Below are 25,757 nucleotides of genomic sequence, written 5' to 3'. Positions count from 1 at the left end.
GACATGGGTTTGGGTGGACTCAGGGAGTTGGTGATGGACAGGGAGGTCTGGCATGCTGCGGTTCATGGGGTCGCAAAGAGTCAGACAAGACTGAGCGACTGAACTGAACTGAACTGATCCAATTCTAATTTCAGTTTCTGTTATCACTATTTCTTTATTTCACTGTACTTTCATCTTGTTTACCAGGTTTTGTTTTGTTGTTGTTGTCTTTTTTGATTATCCATCTGTGTAAAATGTCACATGGGTTCATCACAGAGAGAAGGAAGCAACATAGCGACACACTCTGCTGTCTATGTAGTAACTAACAGATGTGCACAGTACAATCACCAACAGATTCTGAATGAAGTGATGTGACTGGTCACTGATCTTGATGCACATCTACTATTTATGCAGAGACTTGTAAGCTGATGAGCCAGTAGCAAAGTTTATACTTTATGCAGCTAATCACAGTTAATATATTGTGGTCAGTGAAATTTGAACCACGTTGTTGGGAGACTGGTGTTAATTAAACCATGGAAAGTGAAAGCTGTGTATATTGGAACCACACAAAGTGAGGAATGCCTGTATTGAGAAAGAGTCTCAATGATATTATCTCCATGTTGTCAACTTTATATATGAATGTTTTTCTTGTTTTTTCCTCCACTAAATAGGAAGGACTTATATTCACTAAAATAAAGATTTTTCCTATGTATGAGAAAGTACCCCCTATGGTATAAGACAACTTCTGCATTATCAACTCTCTTTTCCTATCTTGAGCCTCCTTACCTAAACTTTAGGTTTCAGAAAAGTAGGAGCATTCCTCTCTAGAATCCACAAAAACACCAAAGTAATTCTGGTGACTCAATGATTTGCCTCTGGCCTTCCTCTTCTCAAAACCCTTTAGTAGCTCTCTTTCATATGGTAAATGCTCTACCAAGGTATCGAAGCTCCTTCATGACTTGACCCCTGAATGCACCTTATTTCCAGACACACCTTGCCTAACACTTTATAATCTCCAAACAAGGACCTGTTTCTTGTCTCCAAGCCTTGATTTATGTCATCACCTGTGTGTAGACAGCATACATGTCTACTAACTACAGTATCATCATGATAACTTCTGTTCATCCTTAAGATGCAGCTCCAATGTTGCCTCTTTCCTTGTTCTCTAAACACTTCCCCACCTACAATCTTAAGAAGTTTAGGTAACCTTCAATCACTGCTACAAAAACTTTTTCACATCTTCACTGCACTTGTTATAGACTAATATACTTCTGTGATTTACTTTAGTATCTACTTACTTTTTTAGACAGTAAACTACTTGAACACAGGAACTATATCTTGTTTACCTAATACTAGTTTCCTGAATGAACCGTAGCACAAAATGATGTGATTAAAACAACTGCAGAATTCTAGTGACAAACTTTATCTCAAAACCACCCTTTTGTCTGAAGCAACTTCCTTGTATCTTTTGCTTCTGTCTAGTCTCCTCAAGCTGAGGCGAAGGTGGGCTATCCTTATACATGATCACGTGAAAGGCAACATCACTGAGATATTAGTAGCAGGTTAACTAGTTCTACTCACTCTACCTAAATGGGATGGAGGGTGTTTGGAGGACTGAGGGGAAAATAAGACAGGTGAGAAGGGTTACTGACTTGAGAAGCACTGCTTCAGGAAGAAGACAACCACAAGGACTGGGTGAAAGGGAACAGTTAATTAAACTTATAAACAGCATCAACAAATGAATGGATAAAGAAGATATGGCACATATATACAAGGGAATATTGCTCAGCTATAAAAAGAATGAAACTGTGCTATTTGCAGAGATGTGGGCAGACCCAGAGACTATCACACAGGAAAATCAGAAAAACAAATATCGCATATTAACATATATGGAATCTAGAAAAATGGTACAGATGAACGTATTTTCAAAGCAGTAATAGAGAAACAGTTGTAGAGAACAAACATGTGGACACTAAGTGGGGAAAGGGAGGGATGAATTGGGAGATTGGGACTGACATATACACACTACTATGTAAAAAACAGAAAACTAATGAGAACCTACAGAATAGCACAGGGAACTCAGTGCTCTGTTGAGGGGATATATAAACATACACACACACACACGTATATATGGCTGATTCACTTTGCTGTACAGCAGAAAACAATGCAACATTGTAAAGCAACAATGCTCCAATAAAAATAAACTTACAAGCAGCATTCATTCATTCACTAATAGCATGGCTGTTATGTGGCATTCACTGGGCTGAAATACCACAGTAAATAAAACATAGTCCTTGCACTTAAGGACCCCTAAATCACACATATATTTCCTTTTATTTCCTAATGCACTGTTATCTGAAAGCCAATATTAAAATTTCATTTTCTACAATATAATAGCATTCTTCTACAGACTAGGTCCAAGTATCTAATAATTTTTCACATACTACAGGACTCATGTCAGCAATGCCAAGAGGAATACAAAGGTTTATAGCCCTGTTTGGCCAAAATAATCAGGGAAACCTATGGCAAAAATGAGAAATAGCAATACGCCAGCCATAGCTGTTTGAAAAAGAAGCCTGAAGCAAGAAATAAGAACGAGATTAAAAAAAATCAACAACCATGAAAATATATTAGGTTGGTGCAAAAGCAATTGCAGTTTTGCATTGTTGAAGTTTGCAGTTTGATATGATTGGAATATATTCTTAAATGTGGTTATGTTATATGTCATTTTAATGTGCATTTCTTGCTTTTTTTGCTAATGACTTATTACTTGTTGTTTATTTTATATTTATTTTAGACTAGGGAAATGCTGCTGCTGCTAAGTCGCTTCAGTCGTGTCTGACTCTGTGCGACCCCACAGACGGAAGCCCACCAGGCTCCCCTGTCCCTGGGATTCTTCAGGCAAGAACACTGGAGTGGGTTGCCATTTCCTTCTCCAATGCATGAAAGTGAAAAGTGAAAGTGAAGTCACTCAGTCAGGTCTGACTCTTAGTGACCCCATGGACTGCAGCCTACCAGGCTCCTCTGTCCATGGGATTTTCCAGGCAAGAGTACTGGAGTGGGGTGCCATTGCCTTCCCCAAGGGAAATAATGTCAGACAAAAAGCAAATTCAACTGATTTTCTTATTTGTATTCAAAATGGGTCCTAAAGCAGAGAGACAACTCACAACATCAACAACACATTTGACCCAGGAACTGCTAACTTGCGGTACACTACAGTGGCTCAAGGAATTTTGCAAAGGAGAGGAGAACCTTGAAGATGAGGAGTGTGGTGGCCAGCATCGTAAATTGACAATGACCAACTGAGAGGATCATCAAAGACGATCCTCTTACAGCTACACGAGATGTTGCCAAAGAACTCAACGTTGACCATTCTACCAACTTTTGGCATTTGAAGCAAATTGGAAAGGTGAAAAAGCTAGATAAGTGGGTGCCTCATGAGCTGACTGCAAGTCAAAAAGGTCATTGTTTTGAATTGTCACCTTTTCTTCTATGCAACAACAACAAACCATTTTTCTTGATCAGATTGTGACATTCAATGAAAAGTGGCTCTTATATGACAACCAGTGATAACCATCTCAGTGGCTGGACTGAGAAGAAGTTCGGAAGCACTTCCCAAAGCTAAACTTACCCCCCAAAAAAGGTCCTAGTTACTGGTGGTCTGCTCCTGGTCTGATCCACTACAGCTTTCTGAATCGTGGTGAAGCCATGATATCTGAGAAGTAGGCTCAGCAAATTGATGAGATGCATCGAAAATTGCAACACCTGCAGCCAAGCACCGGTCAACAAAAAGGGCCCAATTCTCCAGAAAACACCCCACTGCATGTCACATAGCCAATGCTTCAAAGTTGAACAAACAGCTATAAAGTTTTGCTTCATCCACCATATTCACCCGACTTCTTGCCAACTGACTACCACTTCTTCAAGAATCTCAACTACTTTTTGCAGGAAAAAGGCTTCCATAGCAAGCAGGAAGCAGCAAATGCTTTCCAAGAATTTGTCAAATCTCGAAGCACAGATTTTTACACTACAGGAATAAACAAACATATTTCTCACTGGCAAAAATGTATTGATTGTAATGATTCTTATTTTGATTAATAAAGATGTGTTTGAGCCTAGTTATAATGATATAAAATTCACGGTCTGAAACAGCAATTACTTTTTCACCAACCTAATACTACTTGAGGTAAGGCAATAATGTTCCTGAAGTTTTAAGAATAAGCAAAAAATTATATAGAACAATGATACCAGTTAACTGAGGAGATTGAGACAAATCATAGGAAGAAGACTGTGCAAACCTCTCTAATCTACCTATGTCCCCTCCTTCTTGGAACATACTTCCCTCATGCCCACAATAGACTCCTGCCCACCTCTGTCCCAAACTCCTCACAATACTGACCTACAATGCCATAGTGGTCAAGAGTCCGCCTGCAATGTAGGAGATTCAGGTTCAGTCCCTGGGTCAGGAAGATCCCCTGGAGAAGGAAATGGCAACCCACTCCAGTGTTCTTGCCTGGAGAATGCTATAGACAGAGGCGCCTGACAGGCTACAGTCCATGGGATCGCAAATCGTCAGATGTGATTTAGTGACTAAACATCAACAACAACCTCCATTAATTAGTGCTCAGTTTTTACTTCAGCCCCCTTCAAGTCTAGTTGTAGTCCTTTTCAACTAGTTCTCATGGAGAAAAAGAGTAGGACAAACTAATTCTTGAAACGCTGCTATATGACTGATAACAGTGTTTTTTTTGAAGACAGAATTTCTTTTTTAAACTTTCTGGGAACTGAAATACTTTTAGCCAAATGAATTTATCACAAATGTTAGAATGTAAATCACAAGAGGGAAATAACTTTGGGCAAAGGAACATTTCTGAAGTCCCACAAATTACACCACTTGGTAGGCATGGGCTTGCCTGTGGGGGAGTTCAGTATGTGTCACCTTGTTCTCAGCTTCCCCTACCATTAGTGGGAAGGCACAGTGCAGGGGAGATGGTCAGAGTGGTGACAGCAGAGCCCCTAAGCAGCAGCTTTTATATTAGACTCTAAGTGCTAAGCTTGAACTGGGAACCAACACAAAGCAAAAATGTGACTCTGCAGATTTTTACAGGAATATTGGGCAGATGAGAAGATGATCTATAAGCTATGGAACATAAGAATTCTCCTTATTTCTCTCTCCAGGCATGGATTTTCTTTTTATTGTTCGTCTCATCAAAATTCAGTATTGTTGTACCTCCTTAGTACTGTCCTTGCTTTAAACAATCGTGAAAAGCTGTATAGGTTTTGAGTGACTGATAAATCATAATGCAGTCCATTTGATGTTTTCAGCTCTTTTAGCCTTTCCAACTTGGAAAGGGAAAGATGTAATGGAAAGATCTTTTGTAACTTAACTAATTTCTAAGAATGAACATTGATTTATGATTATTACTACAAACATAGTAGTAGAATTTTTGGGCATTCAGAAAAATACTGCCATACATTATTCATAACAATCTATTTTAAAATGTGTGCCTCATATTTCACAATTGTTCTGAGTTATACCTTCATGTTAAGATGTGCTTAACTGCTCCCATCTGACTTATCCTCCTGATTCTAGAAAAATGAATTCAATTGAAATCACTGTTAATGTTCTTACAATTTTAAATAGCAGACTTCCCATATTAATGTAGCAACTGATCAGCTATATTAAAATCCAATTTAAAAATTCATCTGGAGTCTAAGCTCAGATTTATGACTCTTGTCTTCCATCCAACCCAGCATGCACTCTCAATGTAATTTATCTGCTTTTTGGCACAAGCCTAGACACTTAGTGGGAAGTGAAAACATACTTCAGTTCCTAGGAAAATAAGAGTTATATTAAGGTAGCTAAATTGAGGCAATATAACCAGTCAATCTGGGGAAACACACTGCTTGTTAAACATGGTATAACACTGGTTTAAAAAAAGTCAAGGGGTGAGAGATAAAAGCAGAAAAGGCAGAAACCAACCCAAAAAATCTACAGTAGAGTGAAGAAAAATTGCTGCTGATTTACTTGCTTTGTTATTTCTGTCTCAATATTATTTCTAGTTTTCAGAACATCTTATGTAATCTTGTATCTCAAATTTTCATGAGTTGTCTATATTTCTACACACAGTTTTCTTGCAGGCACTTCAAAGATTATTTGAAGGATTGAAATACTTTCAGATACTTCCAGAGAAAAGGAATAATGAACTCATTATTATTTGTTACCCAAAACTATATTTGTTCCCTTGGCTTTCAGGAAAAACAAAATTTTACTTTGCTTGAACAAAAGTAATGAAACACACATATAACAAATATTGGTATAATGAATAATATTAATGGGGAAATAGTATTTGAAGTTATTAAGAGAACAGTCATGTCAAACAAGACTTGGATTTGAGTCCTAACTGTCAATTAATAGTCATATGGCCTTGAATAAATGACTTGACCATCTTATAATTCAATTAACTTATTTATGAATACTGAACTTAGTATCTGTCTCAATGTGTGTTGTTTTTAAGATAAAAAGAAGATTTAGCAGATAAGTCTACATTGCACATAATAAAGGAGCTACTAATATTTACAATAATAATTATAATTCAAAAATAGTTTGATAGATAAAATATGTAATAAACTTCATACTAATCAAAACCCAAGTACTTTATTCATCTTTCATTATAAGCATAGACTGTTCACAATGAATTCAGTATTAGTAAGTTTTATCTCTCAATCCTGCTATCATTCTGAGTCACCCTGAGCAATTAATTCTCTTAACCTCTCTAGACTTATGTTAAATTGAACACAGAATGAATAACTTAAGTTCCTCTCTTGACCTTAAGAATTACTGTGGCATTTTAGCAGTAGAACTGAAAGGATGAAGGAATAGGAGTTCTGGGTTATAACAAATATGAACTGTCATTCTATATTCTCCTAGCATGGATCCTATTTGCAGGAAGTAATTCTGAGAATGCTTAGGTGGTTAAAAAAATGAACCCAAATTAGTAAATCCCATAAAGCAGCTCATAACCTACCTAAACGTTCCACCCAATATTCAGTCTGGTCCTTTCCCACTTCATACAAACCACAAGAACAGTCTACCAAGCTCACTGCAAGTGTATTTCTACCACACATTCATATTAAAGTAAGACATGCACATAGAAAGTGTGATGGAAGCTTGTTCCAAGCCTGCTATGTGGAGAATTAGTTTAGGTTTAGATTGGAAAATAAGTTTAGTTTGTCTCATACACAATGTCATTTGTCAGGATGCAATAACTGTATATTTAACAGCAAGTAAAATGAATATGGTAATTTCCATAAGATTTTCTTTGATGCTATGCATCAGTACAGTTTCCTCAGGGGTCTACTTAGCAGTCAGAGGCATACTAAGTAACATTAAACAGACTCACAACTGAATAATAACATCAATTTTAGTAGAAATGATCACTCTGCAGTTTCATGGAAGCAACCAATAACCTCAAACAACTTGTCAGATTCCAAGAACTATCTAGGATGAAGACTAGATAAAAGCCATAAGAATAATGGTGTGGTATGGTCATGGGAGGAAAGATACTTTAAGAGATCAAAATGCTTTTAATCAATTAGGAGGGTTTAGGAGGGAAGCAAATGAGGTCAGGATGCCTTCCAAATCCAGAAAAACAGCTTATGGTTAAGATGTATTAACAGCTTGCTGTTTTTCTGACACTGTATTAACCCATTTCATGTTCCCAACAACTCCCTATGAAGTAGGTAGTATTATCTTCACATTTTACAGATGAGGCAGCTAGGGCCTAGAAAGGTTAAGTAACCTGTCCAAGGTTGATGAAACCTAGAAAACAGAAGAGGGAATCTGAACAAATTAACCAGAGCTAGAATACCACCTTCAATCTAAATCTCCCAAGAGGAAAAGGATATGATATGAGACACCAACACAGTTCATTATTAAATACATTTAGAGATCTACATGATGATAGGTGTCTAAATACATAAATACATATTAAATATATTTAGACATCTACAGATGATACCAATCTAATGGGAGAAAACAAAGAGGAAATAAAGAGCCTCTTGATGAGGGTGAAGGAGAAGAGTTAAAAAGCCAGTTTAAAATTCAATATTAAAAAACTAAGATCATGGCATCCGGTCCCATCACTTCATGGCAAAAAAGAAGGGAAAAAGGTGGAAGCAGCAACAGATTTCCTCTTCTTGTGCTCTAAAATCACTGCAGATAGTGACTGTAGCCATGAAATTAGAAGATGACTGCTTCTTGGCAGGAAAGTTATGACAAATCTAGATAGTGTGTTAAAAAGCAAAGAAATTGCTTAGCTGTATAGTCAAGGCTATGGTCTTTCCAGTAGTAGTGTATGGGAGAGTTGGACTATAAAAAAAGCTGAGTGCCGAATAATTGATGCTTTTGAACTGGTGCTGGGGAAGACTCTTGAGAGTCCCTTGGAAAGCAAGGAGATCAAACCAACCAATCTTAAAGGAAATCAACCCTGAATACTCTTTGGAAGGACTGATGCTGAAGCTGAAGCTCTAATACTTTGGCCACCTGCTGCAAACAGCTGACTCACTGGAAAAACCCTGATGCTGGGCAAGACTGAAGGCAGGAGAAGCGGCCAACAGAGGATGAGATGGTTGGATGGCATCACCGACTCAAAGGACATGAACTTGAGCACACTCTGGGAGATGGTGAGGGACAGGGAAACCTGACGTCCATGGGGTCACAAAAAGTTGGACACAACTTGGCGACTGAACAACAGACATTTACATCAAATCAAATACTGCTCTCCTGTATTTTGGGGCCTTTACTACCTTAGACAGAAATTTTGTATCTTCTTTATCCCCTGCAGAAAACCAAGAACTCAGTGTTTGGGAAAAAGACAAGCTGACTATATAGAGGAGAATTTATACTTGTGTTAATTCATGAAACTGCATACCATATTTTATAAAAATTATAGCAGCAGTGTTACTATTTCTTTTTACTTCAGAAAAAGGCTACTCATATGCACATGACTACTATTTTTTACTACCTATCCCCAACTCTCACTTCTACTCTACTTAAGCTTCCGGTCTCACATTTGTATATATACATCATGGCAGAGGTTATTAGTTCCTAATAAAATGAGAAACTCTTTAATAAAAAAGTCAAATATCTTACCTATATCCAAGGGTACCTCATTTTGGACATATAAAAGTCACAAAGTAACTTTAATGTTTCAGAAGTAAATTACTGCCCTAATATAATTGTAAAAACAGAGAAAAGCTTCTATATTCTATCAGTGACTTTCTTCTGCATATGAATTTTGTCCCTTTTGTTATCTGAAAGGTTTTCTTATATTTTCTTAAGACTGTCATTGGTGGGCACCACTTTCCTGGATTAAGACAGCATCCTAATTCCTACTGCTGAGAAAGGGAATTTAAAACACTGACTTTGGGCTCAACTTCAGAATGAGATCTTAGGAGTTGGAGAATTCCCAGATCCACATGGTACCCACACATGTCAAAATAAAACTACATCTTACCTTAACACCTTGCATACCAGGGGGCCCCATTAATCCAGAAAGACCTTGATCACCCTAAGAACAAAACACAAATGGAGGTTTAATATTATGAAAGAAAACTGAAAATTATGACTCCCATGCTGTAGGAGTTCATCTTGGCTGCCAAGATCTTATTTACTGATCTCCTCAATCTGGCTCAAGTTCCACCTGCTTTCTGAGAACTTCCTTGAGGCTCCCAACCCTTATTTCTTTCAGTACTGATTACCTGGACAGTACTTCACCCCGTTCATGACCCTGCTTCTTTTTCTCTGATGTTCTTTTCTGTAGAAATCCCCTTACTTCCCAAATTTCCACCTTTTCCAAGGCTTACCTTGTTTTAAAAATGTAAAGAAATCTATTTAAAAATTCTACCAGCACTTTGTAACACAGCTGCAGAGGGCTCAGGTCTGCCTTTTTAGGTGAGGACCCACAGGTTGGTGGGACTCCCACGTGGAACATCAATGAACAGCTGGGGGGTGGGGAGCAGGAGGAGGTTCACACTTTGGACCAGGGAAAGGGGCACTTCCCTTCCCAGGGCTGTCCTGGTGCCTTCCACTGTAGTAGCCAGAGTAACTGCAATGAAAATTTTGGGGAAGACTGTGCTGGTCCACAGACTCAACTTAACAAATTAGGGCCTTCTGTTCTCATCCCTTCCCCCAGATTTGATGAGGGCTTGCAGAGCAGGGTAGGAGAAGGAGAAATTACACCAGTGAGGGGCAAGGAGTGTCTGTGTTGGGTAAAAGTGACAATGAGAGACACAGAGGAGGATGTGTGAATGACAAGGACAAAACAGATCAAAAAGGAATGGGGGTAAAATCTTAAACCAGTTTACTTGAGGTACACTTTTTCTTTACCTCTGTTCCTTTCCCTCTTTCTGCTGTAACAAATTCATTGTGCGTGGAAAAAAAACTATGTTGTTTCAAAGAAAAGAAGTACTTAGTTAATAATCCTAAATAAACTCCATAATGACTATTTATGTACTATTTATAGCACATAAATGTTTCACTGCATTATCTACTTTAATGTCATCAACTTAAATAAACAGAAAAGAATGTTTCTGATTATTAACTATCAAGTGCTTTTCCATTTGTTCTAATATTTTATGTTCTTGTTCAATGTTTTATTAATATGGCATCCATTTGTTATGGCATGATGGGTTTATACATATATTTTTTATACTTATTACTCTGATAGAAGGAAAAGAAAGCTACGTTAGGAAGCAGAAAAATGGAGGCTCATCCCCTACTAGCTCTAATCCAGGGTAAACCAGTTGATTTCCCTTCAAAATTCCTCCATCTGAAAACTGAGAATAAGAATAATATCACAGTTGTCTTATGGGAAAGGAAAAATTGCCACTATTTAAACTATCTTTATTTGTCACTAAGGTCCCACAAGGAATTAAATATGTATGTGTGTTCTATGAGAGATGTTACTTACTGGATATTACATGCTGAAGGACTAGACTCTGCATTGCTTATATTGTTTCATCATTGACTATTTATTATAAAAATAGCTAAATGTTTAAAGATAAAATTCAATTGGGTCTCAATCCTCCTATACTCACACCAATTTAATGTTTATATTTTCTTTGAATTTATATTGTATATGTATAAATATCCTGCTTCCTCAGAATAACTGAACCTAATTTTATATAAATATGATTTTTAGGAAAATTTTATTTTACCATTTTAGAAATATCTTTTATTTTGAAAGCTGGATTTCACTTAAAGCTTAATGAAAACATGTTATGAAGTCTTAAATCTTATGACATTTTTCTTATATAGTACAGTTTGTACATGAGTGACCAAAAAATTAAAAAAAAGAAGACTGACATACTCCCTAGTCTCAACTCACAGGCTGAATCATCCTATATTTTGTACAGAAACTGTACACACACTGACCACCCTATATTTTGTACAGAGAAGCCACAAGTGAAGATTAAAAATAAGCATTTGATAAAATCTGAATGCTTAATTTGGGGAGATTATTTAAAGCATTCACCAAGAGAGAGTGGATGTCTAATTTCTCAGTTTTAAGAAATCAAATGTCTCATATTTACACATTTTTAAACATGGCATCTATATTTCTCAGATTGAAGAATTTTCTTCCTCATAATTAATGGATGAATGAAAATACTGTTTCTAATAATAAACTTCCATTCCTTTTTAACTTGTTTAGTCAGTGAACTCAGTTCCATCACGCAATGAAATTCTTAAAATTCTGTATTAAAGTTGATAATTTGTTAGTATACTATCCATTAATGTGAGGTAATTTTTCTTAAATTTATAAGAGTTTCTGTAAACCAATTAAAAGATCAGATTTCAACCCAGGGATCACAAAAATTATTCAGGGATTTTAAAAGTTTGTGAATGTATACAACATAAACAAAAACAATCTATAATGTGATACAACACTCATCAAGCGCATGACTAAACAAAGCTAGTTGCCTGTATATGCCTAAATACTCAACTTGTATTCATTCTCACTGGAAAACAGTATCTTCCTTCTAAAAAAGATTTTTGTTGCTATTGTTACTTTGAAATATTAGTTTCTTTTTACCTAAATGCATATGTGTGTGTATTTGAGAGCATTGTAAGATGAAAAGCATACTGTATTGAAAGTTAGAAAATTAAGATATATCATTAATTCTTCCACTTGCTAACTGCTTAAATTCTATGAATCCTCTTTTCTCAACTGAAAAAAAAAAAATGACAACAGCCTCTGTCACTGTTACTGTGAGATTTAAACAAGATAAAGTATGTAGAAACATTCTAAAAAAGGCGTAAAATGGCATTAGAATTTCTAATGGCGTCCATACTAATAGCCATATTCTTGAGGTTAGGACCAAAAACATTTTGTTCTAATTTTTTGCCCCATCTGTTCCTAGTTAGCAGGAAGCACAAGAACATGCCAGAATGGACATTCAGTAAGATTAATTACATGATTTTAACTGATATGTTAGGCTGATGACACCATTTACTTGATTCTTCAAATATTTCTTCATTAAAATCCAATAGTTATTACATACTTTGAAATCAAGTAAAATCAATATTTTTAAAAAAGTAAAAGTTATTTTTAAATGCTTGAAATATATCAACAAGATTTTATTTTACGGACAAATAATTACCTTTTCTCCAGAAAGAGCTTGACCTGGGGAAAAACCTGGATCTCCTTTAGGGCCCTAAATAAAATAGTTATAAAACACTTGATGAAATACAAATTACATATATCATACTTCCTCAATTGTATGTAATGTCATGCACTATATACAGTTTATATGGTATTGAATAAAATTACATATTTTAAATTAAGATGAATGTAGATTACTTATCTTTTTAATGTATATTTCATTTATCCTTAAATTTAAATGTTGAGAAGATTCCTAGAAATTTCCCAGACATAGCTGATTTTTCTAATCAATAAAGTTGTACTAAAATGGAAACATTTCTTTATGAGAACTACATATTGTGACATCAGTTCAGTTCAGTCACTCAGTCATGTCTGACTTTTTGTGACCCCATTGGACTACAGCATGCCAGCCCTCCCTGTCCATCACCAACTCCTAGCGCTTGCTCAAACTCATGTCCATCAAGTCAGTGATGCCATCCAACCACCTCATCCTCTGTCATCCCATTCTCTTGCCATCAATCTTTCCCAGCATCAGGGTCTTTTCAAATTAGTCAGCTCTTTGCATCAGGTGGCCAAAGTATTGGAGCTTCAGCATTAGTCCTTCCAATGAATATTCAGGACTGATTTCCTTTGGGATTGACTGATTGGATCTCCTTGCAGTCCAAGGGACTTTCAAGAGTCTTCTCCAACACCACAGTTCAAAAGCATCAACTCTTCAGCGCTCACCTTTCTTTATAGTCTTTGTGACATATTGAGTTATAATTTTTAGCATGGGGGAATGTTATTTTTAGTGGGAAAAAAAAACTGCTTATACTAAATCTCTGAATTTTAAGACATCATTCCAAGTTTAAATATTTTCCAAAATCTTGCAATGTACCATGCATTTTATGTATGCTCAGTTGTGTCCTACTCTTTGCAACCCCATGGACTATAGCCTGCCACACTCCTCTGACCATAGAATTTTAGAGGCAAGAATCCTGAAGCAGGTTGCCATTTTCTCTTCCAGGGGATCTTTCCCTATGGCTCCTGCATTGGCAGGTGGATTCTTTACCACTGAACCACCTGGGAAGCCCAAAGTACATGCATTACTTTTACAATAAAAAATAAACCAAACCAAAAAACCCCAAAAACCCTCTAACTGGCAAAATTCTTTTTATTGTTATAAAATAGATATTTTTCATACCCTGGAAACTTTTATATTTCAAGAGAAATATAACTACATGTTTCAATCTAAAATTTTGGATACAGTAGTAAAATCAACTTTTTTTTATTATTGTTGTTTAGTTGCTCAGTCCTACTTGACTATTTTATACTAGGAAAAATATTTCCTTTTCTATTTCACTCTTCATAAAATACAGAATTGAGATTATCATTCAAATTCTGACTTCACTACCATTCTTAGCTAATAATAGATAATTTTCCATTCGTAAATTTTGTTTCCAACCTATGGGAAATGGAAACTGCTATGTCTTCCTTCACATATTCAGGGATAATTTTTTTTTCTTTCACTCCACGGATATTTACTGAACAACCTCCTGAACATTTAGGAATGAACAAAACATGTAAATTATTTGTCCTCTTTAGGCTGACATTATACTGTGAGAAAAAAAATAAACAAATATCTATAAAATAAACTTTTAAAATACAGTTGCTTGTATAGATAAGTGTCAAAGAGAAAGCAGGAGCTAGAGAAGGGAACTGTGACCAGCAGGGGCTTTGAGGGCTCCCTACAGTGGGCAGAACCATCCCTAAGAAGGGTATCTGACCAGAGAACTGAAGGACATAAGGGAGGGAGTCGTAAATATATCTGGAGGAAGATCACGAAGAGCATTCCCAGCAGAGGAAAAGAATAAGTGCAAACGGCCTGAGATTTACCTGAAAAACAGCAGGCTACCCAATGTAACAGGAGCAAAGGGGAGAGAGAGAGGCATGTACTTAGAGAGACAAATGGGGCTGGAACACAAAAGGAATTATTACGCCTTATTTGTGGCTTGGCTTTTACTCAGATCTATCTTCTGATATACCATTGGCTATAGTGTTGAAGAGACATTATGGGAGTTGCAAATTCAAAACACATATTAAAGGCAGAGCTGATAGAATTTTTTTTCCAGGATGGGAAATGAAAGAGACTGATTGGCATCTAGTCCATATACAATGGGAAAATGATTAATGGAAAAGATTAGGGAGGAGAGTAGGACTGGATATCAGCTGTAGTTCTCTCTTGGACATGTTAAAAGCAAGATGTCTCTTGAATTTCCAAGTGGAGACACTGTGTGTACTGTTGGATGCTGAGTCTGGAAATCAAAAGTCACCAGAATATAAATTGTATATGAAATCATGGTGAAAGAGGAGACTGAAAAAGCTAGCTTAAAACTCAACATTCAAAAAATGAAGATCACAGCATCCAATTCCATCACTTCGTGGCAAATAGATGGGGAAAAAATGGCAACAGTGACAGACTATTTTCTTGGGCTCCAAAATCGCTGCAGAGGGTGACTGCAGCCATGAAATTAAAGGACACTTTCTCCTTGGAAGAAAAGCTATGACAAACCTAGACAGCATATTCAAAAGCAGAGACATTATGTTGCTGACAAAGATCTGTTTAGTCAAAGCTATGGTTTATTCAGTAGTCTTGTACGGTTGTGAAAATTGATCATAAAGAAGGCTGAGCACTGATGAACTGATGCTTTCAAACTGCAGTGCTGGAGAAGACTCCTGAGAGTTCCTTACAGCAAAGAGATCAATCTAGTCAATCCTAAAGTAAGTCAACCCTAAATATTCACTAGAAGGACTGCTGCCAAAGCTGAAGCTCCAATACTTCGGCCATCTGATGCAAAGAGCTGACTCACTGGAAATGAACCTGATGCTGGGAAACATTTAAGGTAGGAGGAGAAGGGGGTGACAGAGGATGAGATGGTTGGATGGCATCATCTACTCAATTGGACATGAGTTTAAGCACACTCCGGGAGATAGTGAAGGACAGGGAAGCCTGGTATGCTGCAGTCCATAGGGTTGCAAAGAGTCAGACACAAATGAATGACTGAACAACAATTGAGACAAAGTGTAAATACAGAGAAAAGCAGAGGAAGGAGGATGGTTCACCAAATATGTTCCAATATTTAAAAACTGTAGGAGGAAAGGCAGAAAGGGAGAATGAGGTGACACAGTAGGTAAGTTGGAAAGGCAAACAAAGTGACTGTGGGGCCTCCAAGTGTAGAGAAGACATTTTCAGAATGAGGGCATGGCCAACTGTGCCCACAGCTCCTGAAAAATAAGTCTGGGTGAGATGCTGTTGAGGAAGACTCAAGTGGTTGGTGACCTTGACAGGTGCCATATCAGTGGAGTGGTCAAGAATATGTGAAAGTCATGGGTGGTAAGACAGGAGCTTTGACTAAAAAGACAAGTAGAGAAAAAAGGGGAGTACACGTTATTTTGTGAGAAAGAAGATGTGAGTTCTAAGAGGAGCCTTAGGCTTTCAAAAATTTTTAACATGGAAACTAGTATATCAAGCTATTTTGTTGATGCAAACGATCTAGGAAAGAGAGAGAAATTGAGCATAAGTTGGGAGAAATGCGTACTTCTCTTGAGTATGCCTCACGGATCCAGGGTCCAAGCAGAGACATTTCAGTAGGGACAATTAATCTGGTTCAAACAACCATTCCAAAGGTAGAATATATGGGTACAGATGTTAGGTTGCTAGCCTTGGTAATGGGAAAAAACTTAAGAGCTAATTCTCATCTGACTGCTTCTAATTTCTCAGTGAAATAAAATGTGAGGCCTACAGCTTAAAGTTAGAGGTGGGGAGTGGATATGGGAGGAATGCTTTCAAACAGCACTCAAACTAATGAAAGGAAGACAAAAAGTCCTTCATGTTCTCCAGTAAGTCTTTTCATTTTACAGACTAGAAACAAGTCTTCATTGGCAGAAGTGCCAAGAAAGTGTAAAATATTTTAATTTAAGCATCAAAAAAAGAAAAAAATGTTTAAGGAAAAAGTTGTTTTCCAGTCTGACCTATTCCCTTTCATAGCTAATCACTAGTTCTACCACTAATACAATTTTAGATCACTGGTTACAAAATTATAGGACCTCACAAATGGCTTTAGGATTATCTTAGTATTTAAGAACTGAACTCTTCATCTAAAAAAAGAAACTTAGAACTCATGAAATTTTAGAGCTTATCTAGCAAATCCCTTTATTGATAAAGCAATAAGGTGCAAAAATATTAAGACTGTCCAGAAAAGTATCAATAAATTGGGTCCATTTTCTTTCTCATTATCACAATATCTGTTAAAGTAAAATTGTATTGATTTTTTTTTACACATTTTAATTTTCTATTATAAAGCCTGACTAATTGATTTGAGGTAATATTTACAAAAAAATTAAAAAGAACTTAATTGACAGCCCTTGAGAAATTTGAATAAAATTTTTTTTATGGCCAATGTTTTTACTTTTAATTCTCACACTAAAAACTCTTATTTTTAGGTCCAATCTGAATTTTCTGAAAGTGAAAGTCACTCAGTTGTGTCTGACTCTTTGTGACCCCATGGACTATACAGTCCAAGGAATTCTTCAGGCCAGAATACTGAAGTGGGTAGCTTTTCCCTTCTCCAGGGGATCTCCCCAACCCAGAGATCGAACCCAGGTCTCCCTCATTGCAGGCAGATTCTCTACCAGCTGAGCCACCAGGAAAGCCCAAGAATACTGCAGTGGGTGACCTATCCCTTCTCTAGAGGATCTTCTCAACCCAGGAATCAAACCGGTGTCTCCTGCATTGCAGGTGGATTCTTTACCAACTGAGCTATCAGGTAAGCCCTGAGTTTTCTATTATATACCAACTTCCTTAATATAATTATCTTTCAACTTTCTTGACATCATCTTCTAATCTGACATTTCATCTTCCACTTAAAAAAAAAAACTGAAAAGTGGAAAAAAGTAATCAATTAAGCAATAAAAACCAGATGTAAAGACAAACTGTTTTCTTATTCATAAGCTTTGTACATCTTGGCAACATATTTAAAGAGATATGTCAAATCTCTTGTACTGACACACAAAGACGCTTGAGTGTACTGATAAAGTCATATTCTAGAACCAGAAATTTAAGTCAGCATGAAGAAAATCCTTTTAACCTGGCCAGTTGTGCACTGATCCTAGTATAAAATGCATGAGGAAGAGATTATTGAACATGCCAATTTTGTCTGAAATGTCAAGGAAGTAGGACATCCTTTTCTGCATTTAAGGGAAACACTACAAAATTTCTTACTTATATTTCCCCTCATTTTGTATTTATTCTATGATTCCTGAAACACTTCAAGCCACACTTGATTGGCTTTTCACAAACTCCTTGGAATTAAAAATAATGTTTATAAATTAAATAATCAAACTAAGATATTAGACCCATAAAGATGTTAGAACAGTATTTAATAGTATTAAAATAACGGTAATAAATATAATCATTTAAAAATGTTTACAATTTTTGTAACACAAGGTAAACACAAACATTGTAAAAATGTTTACAATTATGGCCATCTTGAAAAGCACAGAACACTTGAATGAATTACTGATGAAGCAGAAAAATTTTAATGAAAATAATTTGGAATGTAAAATTTCAGAGTATGAATAAGCTAAACTGGGAGAGTATCACAAAGGAAACATTAAATGACATGATCCTGAGGTAGCACCACTTGACTATTCTTGGCTTTAATGTTAGCAATAACAACACAAGCTCTATAATATCAATTTTAAGCCTTATGCTCTCTAACCAACACCTTATCTTTATAGCTCACTCTAAGCCCTTGTAACTTTAGCGATTATTTGACCCACTGGAACTACTAATACGTGATCCCACTACATTTTCACCCTCTCATCCTCTATGTGGCCTCACTTTCTATCTCTAGAAAGCCTAAATTCCAGTGTCTTATATTCTAATTACTTCCTTGCATACATAAGTAACACCACTGCCTGTTTCTCTGTCATAGTTTACCTGGAAAATCTTAAATATAAACTCCACTTACTCTGACCCTACCCAGAGTGGGTAAATGTAAGAGAAAACAATCATGATGACAAATCTCACATTAAATTCATGACATATTGATTTTGTCTTGTTTTGTCTTTTGATGTGTTCAGTAGTTGCTTAGTCAATTCACTTTCCCATTTTTCATAGATGATTATTTCCTAACTTCTCTCTCTTCACTCTTAGCTGATTATCTTGCTTTCAGCTTGATAAGCTCTTGTAACCTAATCCACTATATCTCTCCTTAATCTGTTCCAAAATACTCTGCCATCACAACCAAAATCCCCTGGACATCATTGGTGAACTGTCTTCCCTATATTATTTTAATTTTTACGTCTAAGATAATTGCTGTTGTCAAGTAAACACAATGTAATTTCTCCAATCTTAAAAAACAACTTTCCTTGAGCCCACATCTCCCTTCTCTGCTCCATTACCCTTTTAGAGAAAACTCCTAGAAAGTTGTCTGAGTTAACTAGACGACTTCTTCTCCTGCCATTCCTTCTTAGATCTACTCTACTCAGGCTTTCGTCCCTATCACTATCCTACTTTATTGATCATTCTTTCTCAGTTCCCTCTATTGTTCCTCTTCATCTTCCTAATTGAATTTTGAAGTAACCCAAGACTCAGTCCTTAGACATTTCTCTTCAATGTCTACATTCATCCCCATGTGATCTCATCAGTTCCATAGCTTTAAATTCCATATATACATTGATGACTCTTGAAATGTATACTTTTAGCTACAATATCTTCCCTGGGCTCCAAATCCATTTACTCTTATTATATATCTCCACTTGGATGTTAAATAGTCATCTCAAATTGAGTATAATCAAAAAGGAACTCGGGAATTGACAGTATCAGGGTTGCACATCTGCAATTAATCCTCCTGCAGATTATAACTATGAAATCAAAACAAGATACATAAAACAACTACTTGAAAACACAGGAGAACAATAAAAAAACAAGGCTGGAGGGTATTCAATTTTTGAAAGAAGAATCCACACTTGGTGTAATATACATTTACACAGCCTTTCTCCTAAGGACATTTCCAAGTCTGCATGGAGTAGCTGGAATTCAAGCAGAAAAACAAACTTTTTGGCTAATGGTATCAGAAGACAGAGTGTAGGAGTACCAGAATGGTTGTAAATTAAGGGAGAAAATCCTAGAAAGAAAGTCAGCTTCCCCAAAAACTTAAATATAGATTTTCTTCAATTCTTGGCTGATCCTGACATGCATTGTCATGAGACAGATTCCAAAAAGCTCAGCAGAAAGTAACAGCTAAAGGGCTAAGAGAATTAACAAATTTCAGCTGCTGGTCATTACAGGGGAAAGTTTGGGGTTTGAGCCACATCACTTAGAGGAACATGGTAAAGATTTAAACAAACACCTTTCCCTTGAAACTGAGGAAGAGTTATACTTTAGAAGCAAATACTATATTCTTGAACTAATGGACTTGTACTAACACTACAAGCAGAAACTGAAATATGCCCTTTAAGTGTTCCTAAACCCATAAAAGTTTAAGGTGATAAGCCAGTTATTTCAGTGCCTACAGAACAAAAATCAAGTCTCCAAAGGACAAAAAAGGGCTCAGCTGATGGCTCGGCGGGTAAAGAATCCTCCTGCAACGCAGGAGACACAAAAGACGTGGGTTTGATCCCTGGTTTGGGAAGATCCCCCATAGGAGGAAATAGCAATTTACTCCACTATTCTTGTCTAGGATATTCCGTGGACAGAGGAGCCTGGTAGGCTACAGTCCAAAGGGTGGCAAAGAGTTGGACATGACTAAGCACACACAAAGACAAAAAGGGGTCAAAGTCCTCAAGAGGACTGATGTTAGAATCAGCAGTTGAGGATTTTATTAACTACTATAAATATGTTCAAGAACTTAAAGGAAAGGATGATCATAATGAGTTGAACAATTATCAACAGACAGATGAAAACTATATAAAAAATCAACTAAAAACCTAGAACTGATGATAAAATATCTGAAATAAAAATTTACTGGATGATATTAACACCATGTTAGAGAAGGTAGAAGTAAAGTTTAGTGAGCTTAAAGGCAGATCCATAGAAGTTATCTGAAGAAGAGGAAAAAAATACATGGCAAAAATGAACAGAAATCTAGTGACCTCTGGTACAATCCTGAGTAATCTAACATACATGTAAATAGAGTACCAGAAGGAAAGGAGAGAAATAATGGGACAGAAAGATTATTGAAAAAGTAATGGCCAAAAATACCCCAAATTTGTTTAAAAATTTTCATAGGTTAAAAGGCATTCAGTGAAGCCCAGATAAGAAATATCTAAAGGAAACAAACCCTTCATATACCATAGTAAAGCTACTAAAAGCTAGATTAAGATAAAATCCTTAAGATATCTGTGAAAAATTACACATCATATTGAGAGAAATAATACAGTTGGCTAAATTCTCATCAGAAACAGTAAAGGCCAAAAGATGAGAACAGCAGACATGCTTAAAGTACTGGAAGAAAAACATTGTCAACCAAGATTTCTTTACTCGATAAATTTTCAACTATCCTTCAAAAAAATGTAGACAAATTTCAGGTAAACAAAAACCAAGAGAAATCATTGCCACTAGAACTGTACTCCAAGAAATACTGAAGGAATTTCTTCTAGCTAATGAGAAATGACACCAGATAGAAACTCAGATCTACAGGAAGGAATAAAGAGCTCTGGAAATGAAAATAAATCCCTTGCTTGTTTCTTCTAATTTCCTTAAAAGACTGATTACTTAATACAGAAATTATTGCATTCTACTATTGGGTTTATAATGATATAGATGTAAAATAAATAACAGAACACAAAATATGGGAGGATAATAGGTAAATAATTATATGTGTCATATTCCACATGAAATATTACCATATTTATTCCAAGTAAACTACAATAAGTTAATAATGCATATTGTAATCCCTAAAGCAATGACTAAAGATCAGAGATACAGCTGAAATGCCAACAGATAAATTAAATAGAATACTAAAAAATATCTGATTATCCAAAAAGAAGGTAGAAAAAAAGGAATAAAAGAGCAAAACATATGGGATAAATGGAAAAGAAATGACAATGCAGAAGAGCAAGACCCAATCATACCAAAATTACACAAGTATAAATGAACTTAATGCTCTAATGAAAAATCAGAGATCATCAGCTTGGATAGACTTGTAAGATCTGACTACACAGGATCTATAAGAGATGCAATTTAAATATAAAAAGGTAAAGGAAAGGAAATTTATATAGCAGACAGACAAAAAGCACTAAAAAGTTGGTGTGGCTCTATTACTAACACATTAGACTTCAAAAAGAGGAGAATTACTAAACATATTTGATAATAAAAATATCTGATAATCAAGAAAACAATCAACCTTATATGTGCATGCATCACACGCTGCTGCAAAATACATGGAGCAAACACTAACTAAACACTTTCTAAACACAAATACAACTAGTCAGGACAGAGAAAATTTGACTACCATAAACCACCCTAATCGAATTGACATTTACAGAACACTCATGGCAAATAGACGGGGAAATAATGGAAACAGTGAGAGACATTTTGGCTCCAAAATCACTGTAGATGGTGACTGCAGCCATGAAATTAAAAGACGCTTGCTCCTTGGAAGAGAAGCTATGACCAGCCTAGACAGCATATTAAAAATCAGAGATTACTTTGCTGACAAAGGTTCACCTAGTCAAAGTTATGGTTTTTCCAGTAGTCATGTATGGATGTGAGTTGGACCATAAAGAAAGCTGAGTGCTGAAGAATTGATGCTTTTGAACTGTGGTGTTGGAGAAGACTCTTGAGAGTCCCTTGGACTTCAGGGAGATCCAACCAGTCCAATCTAAAGGAAATCAGTCCTGAATATCATTGGAAGGACTGATGCTGAAGCTGAAACTCTAATATTTTGGCCACCTGAAGAGAAGAACTGACTCACTGGAAAAGACTGTGATGCTGGAAAAGATTGAAGGCGAGAAAAGGGGATGACAGAGGATGAGATGGTTGGATAGCATCACCAACTCAATGGACATGAGTTTGAGTAGGCTCTGGGAGTTGGTGAAGGACAGGGAAGCCTGTCGTGCTGCAGTCAGTGGGGTTGCAAAGAGACAGACAGGATTGAGTGACTGAACTGAACTGATACCCAACAAATACAAGATACACAATCTTCTGAAGTTCATGTGAAATATTAATCAGGACAGATCACCTGTTGGGCCATAAAATGCCTCAACAAATTTTAAAAGATTAAACTCTTCCATTGTGTACCGACCACATGGAACTAAATTAGAAATCAGTAACAATAAGGTCACTAGAAAAGCTTCCAATTGATGAACATTAAACAAAACAATGTACTTCGGAATAACCCATGAGTGAAGATGAAAGCATTTATTTCAACTTAATGGAAACACAACATATCAAATGTGCACATGTGCGTACTAATGAAGAGGAAAAGTTAAAATTTTACATAACCTTTTGCTCCTTCTGCCTCTGTAACTCAGCTTGCTCCTTGCAGTCTGGATCACACAGGTCACATAGTCTCAGAAAGTGGGGACTTACAGTACTAGGAACTGGAGCTTATCTCACTCACCCTTGTCCTGCTCTTTGCAATTGCCGGGCCCCTGCAAACCTGCTTAATCATGCCTGTCCGGGTAAAGGTCAGGCATCCCCTCCCCATTCTGACTGCTGTTCCTGCACACGCGAAACCCCTTAGTTTAAACCAGCCTATTGCCCACTATAGTCTGTCTATAAAAACTCTGTAATCCCTTTGTTCGAGGCTCAGAGCTAGGAGTATTAACTCCTCTGGGCTCTCTGGTGTAGTAAACCTGAGTTCTCCTACTCTCCAAGTGTGGTACTTGGTTTCTCAAGTACTGGGTTCTGCAACACTAAGTCACTTCAGTGTTGTCCAACTCTTTGCAACCCATGGTCTGTATCCCACCAGGCTTCTCTGTCCACGGATTCTCCTAAAACTGGAGTGGGTTGCCATTTTCTTCTCCAGGAAATCAGTCCTTAGAGAGATATTCATAGCTCTAAATTAGAATAGAGCTAAAAATCAATTAAACATTAAATGGTCCATAGAAAAATTAACAAATCCAAAGATTGGTTCTTTGAAACATCAATGAAGATGAACCCTTGATTTCATCCCAGGCAAAGACAAAACCAATGAAAACCCAAAATCATGTTCCTCCTCATTCCAGTAGATGGCAGCTCCCACAACACCAGCTGTTCAATTACTTAGGCCTTAGATTACCTTTGACTCCTCTCTCACACCATATAAGTGACTCAGCAGCAATTATGTTGACTGTACCTCAAAATATGTATAGATTTTGACCACTTCACATTGTCACCGTTGTTAACACTCTAGTCCCTCATCAATGGCATGAGCTTGGGTAGACCGATGAAGAAGTCTCTAAACTCATGTTCCTATTTCTACCCTTCCCTTACCCCTATTCTCTGTGATAGCCAGAACCACCCTCCTATAACATAAATTGCATGATGCCATCTTTCTTACTTTGTTGTTCTTGTTCAGTCGCTCAGTCATGTCCAACTCTTTGCAATCCCACTGACTGCAGCACGCCAGGCTTCCCAGTACTTAGAACTCTCCAACAAATACACAACAGTAAAATTCAAACCAAAATTCTTACCTGCAAGGCCTGAACTAATCTGCCTCCTACTATCTCTCTGATCTATCTCCTACCACTTATCTCATTCAGCTATTCCTCAAAGCCTGCCAAGCATCCTCCTGCCTCAAGGGCTTTGTACTTCCTGAGTTGTTTCTGTTTTTTAACCTTTTCTTCATCAAGGTGGCAAAAATGGTGATTTTTAATTCTAGTATTCTTTAATTTGCTAGAGTTTTCTGTAAAAAGAAACTTCCCTTCATCAACCATTTGGTTGTACTGATACTGTGCAGGGCCCTGTTGGGCTCCTGGGCACAAGGACTTTCTGTGTCCCCTATTTCTTTGATTATAGGAAACAGCCTTCCTTCAGCCTCCATGATGTTCCCTGAGTTCCAAAGGGCAGATTCAAGCAATTATAAATTAGGGGAAGGGAGGTGATGTGAGATTAGGGAGAAAACCAACAGTCAAGAGGAGCCTTGGGGCAAGGTCTTATTTCCTCCATCAAAGGATACACACAACAGTATCTTTGAACTATTTGGCAGATACTGAACCTCTCTCAAGGTGAGAGAAGTTAATGATTAATGATGGTATGCCACCCACAAGTATATAGACCCCAGACCAGTTGGACCTGAAGGTTGACAATGTAGACTCCTAACTTACTTCATCACTAATCCTTCAAAAGAATGTCCACGAGCCATATCATGTCGTCCTCTTTGAATAATTACTATGAAACTTATATCTATCTTTCCCAAGTTGGGACACATGGTTTTAAGAGTATGAGCCCACTGTGTACCCCTTTTCCTGGCAAAAAATAAAGCTATCCTTTTCCATGTCACTCAAAACTCTGTCTCCGAGATTTAATTTGGCACCGGTGTACAGAGAAGCTGAGTTTTCAGCATCAGGACTAAGCTTTAATTCTAAGAAAAGTAAGACAATTTCATAAGAAAAATTTTCTTCTTTCCCTTTATTTTTCTTCTATTTACCATTTTTTAAAATAATGACACTGTGGTATAGTTCAGTCACTCAGTCATGTACGACTCTTTGTGACTCCATGCACTGCAGCACGCCAGGCCTCCCTGTCCATCACCAACCCCCGCAGTTTACTCAAACTCATGTCCACTGAGTCAGTGATGCCATCCTACCATCTCATCTTCTGTCGTCCCCTTCTCCTCTCGCCTTCAATCTTTCCTAGCATCAGGGTCTTTTCAAATGAGTCAGTTCTTCGCATCAGGTGGCCAAAGTGTTGGAGTTTCAGCTTCAGCATCAGTCCTTCCAGTAAATATTCTGGACTGATTACCTTTAGGATGGACTGATTGGGTCTCCTTGAAGTCCAAGGGACTCTCAAGAGTTTTCTCCAATACCGTAGTTCAAAAGCATCAATTCTTTGGCGCTCAGCTTTCTTTATAGTCCAACTCTCACATCCATACATGACTATTGGAAAAACCATAGCCTTAACTAGACAGACCTTTGTTGACAAAG

At 36.9% G+C, this 25,757-nt stretch overlaps 1 protein-coding gene across 1 annotated transcript in view; it reads right to left on the bottom strand.

Moving 5' to 3' along the window:
• The window catches only part of COL24A1 (collagen type XXIV alpha 1 chain), a 441,974-nt gene that overhangs the window by 287,141 nt on the left and 129,076 nt on the right, over positions 1-25,757 (bottom strand). The window contains exons 11-12 of the mRNA XM_081490017.1: positions 12,643-12,696; positions 9,498-9,551 (exon numbers count right to left, since the gene is read on the bottom strand). Of these exons, the coding sequence (XP_081346143.1) occupies positions 9,498-9,551; positions 12,643-12,696 (108 nt within the window). The remainder of the gene's footprint in view (positions 1-9,497; positions 9,552-12,642; positions 12,697-25,757) is intronic.

Source organism: Giraffa tippelskirchi, chromosome 5 (assembly GCF_054371585.1).
Source record: "Giraffa tippelskirchi isolate mGirTip1 chromosome 5, T2T-mGirTip1v1.2.pri, whole genome shotgun sequence".
Classification (NCBI taxonomy): Eukaryota; Metazoa; Chordata; class Mammalia; order Artiodactyla; family Giraffidae; genus Giraffa; species Giraffa tippelskirchi.
Note: the sequence above shows the minus strand (reverse complement) of the source record. Positions and strands in the feature narration are given on the sequence as shown.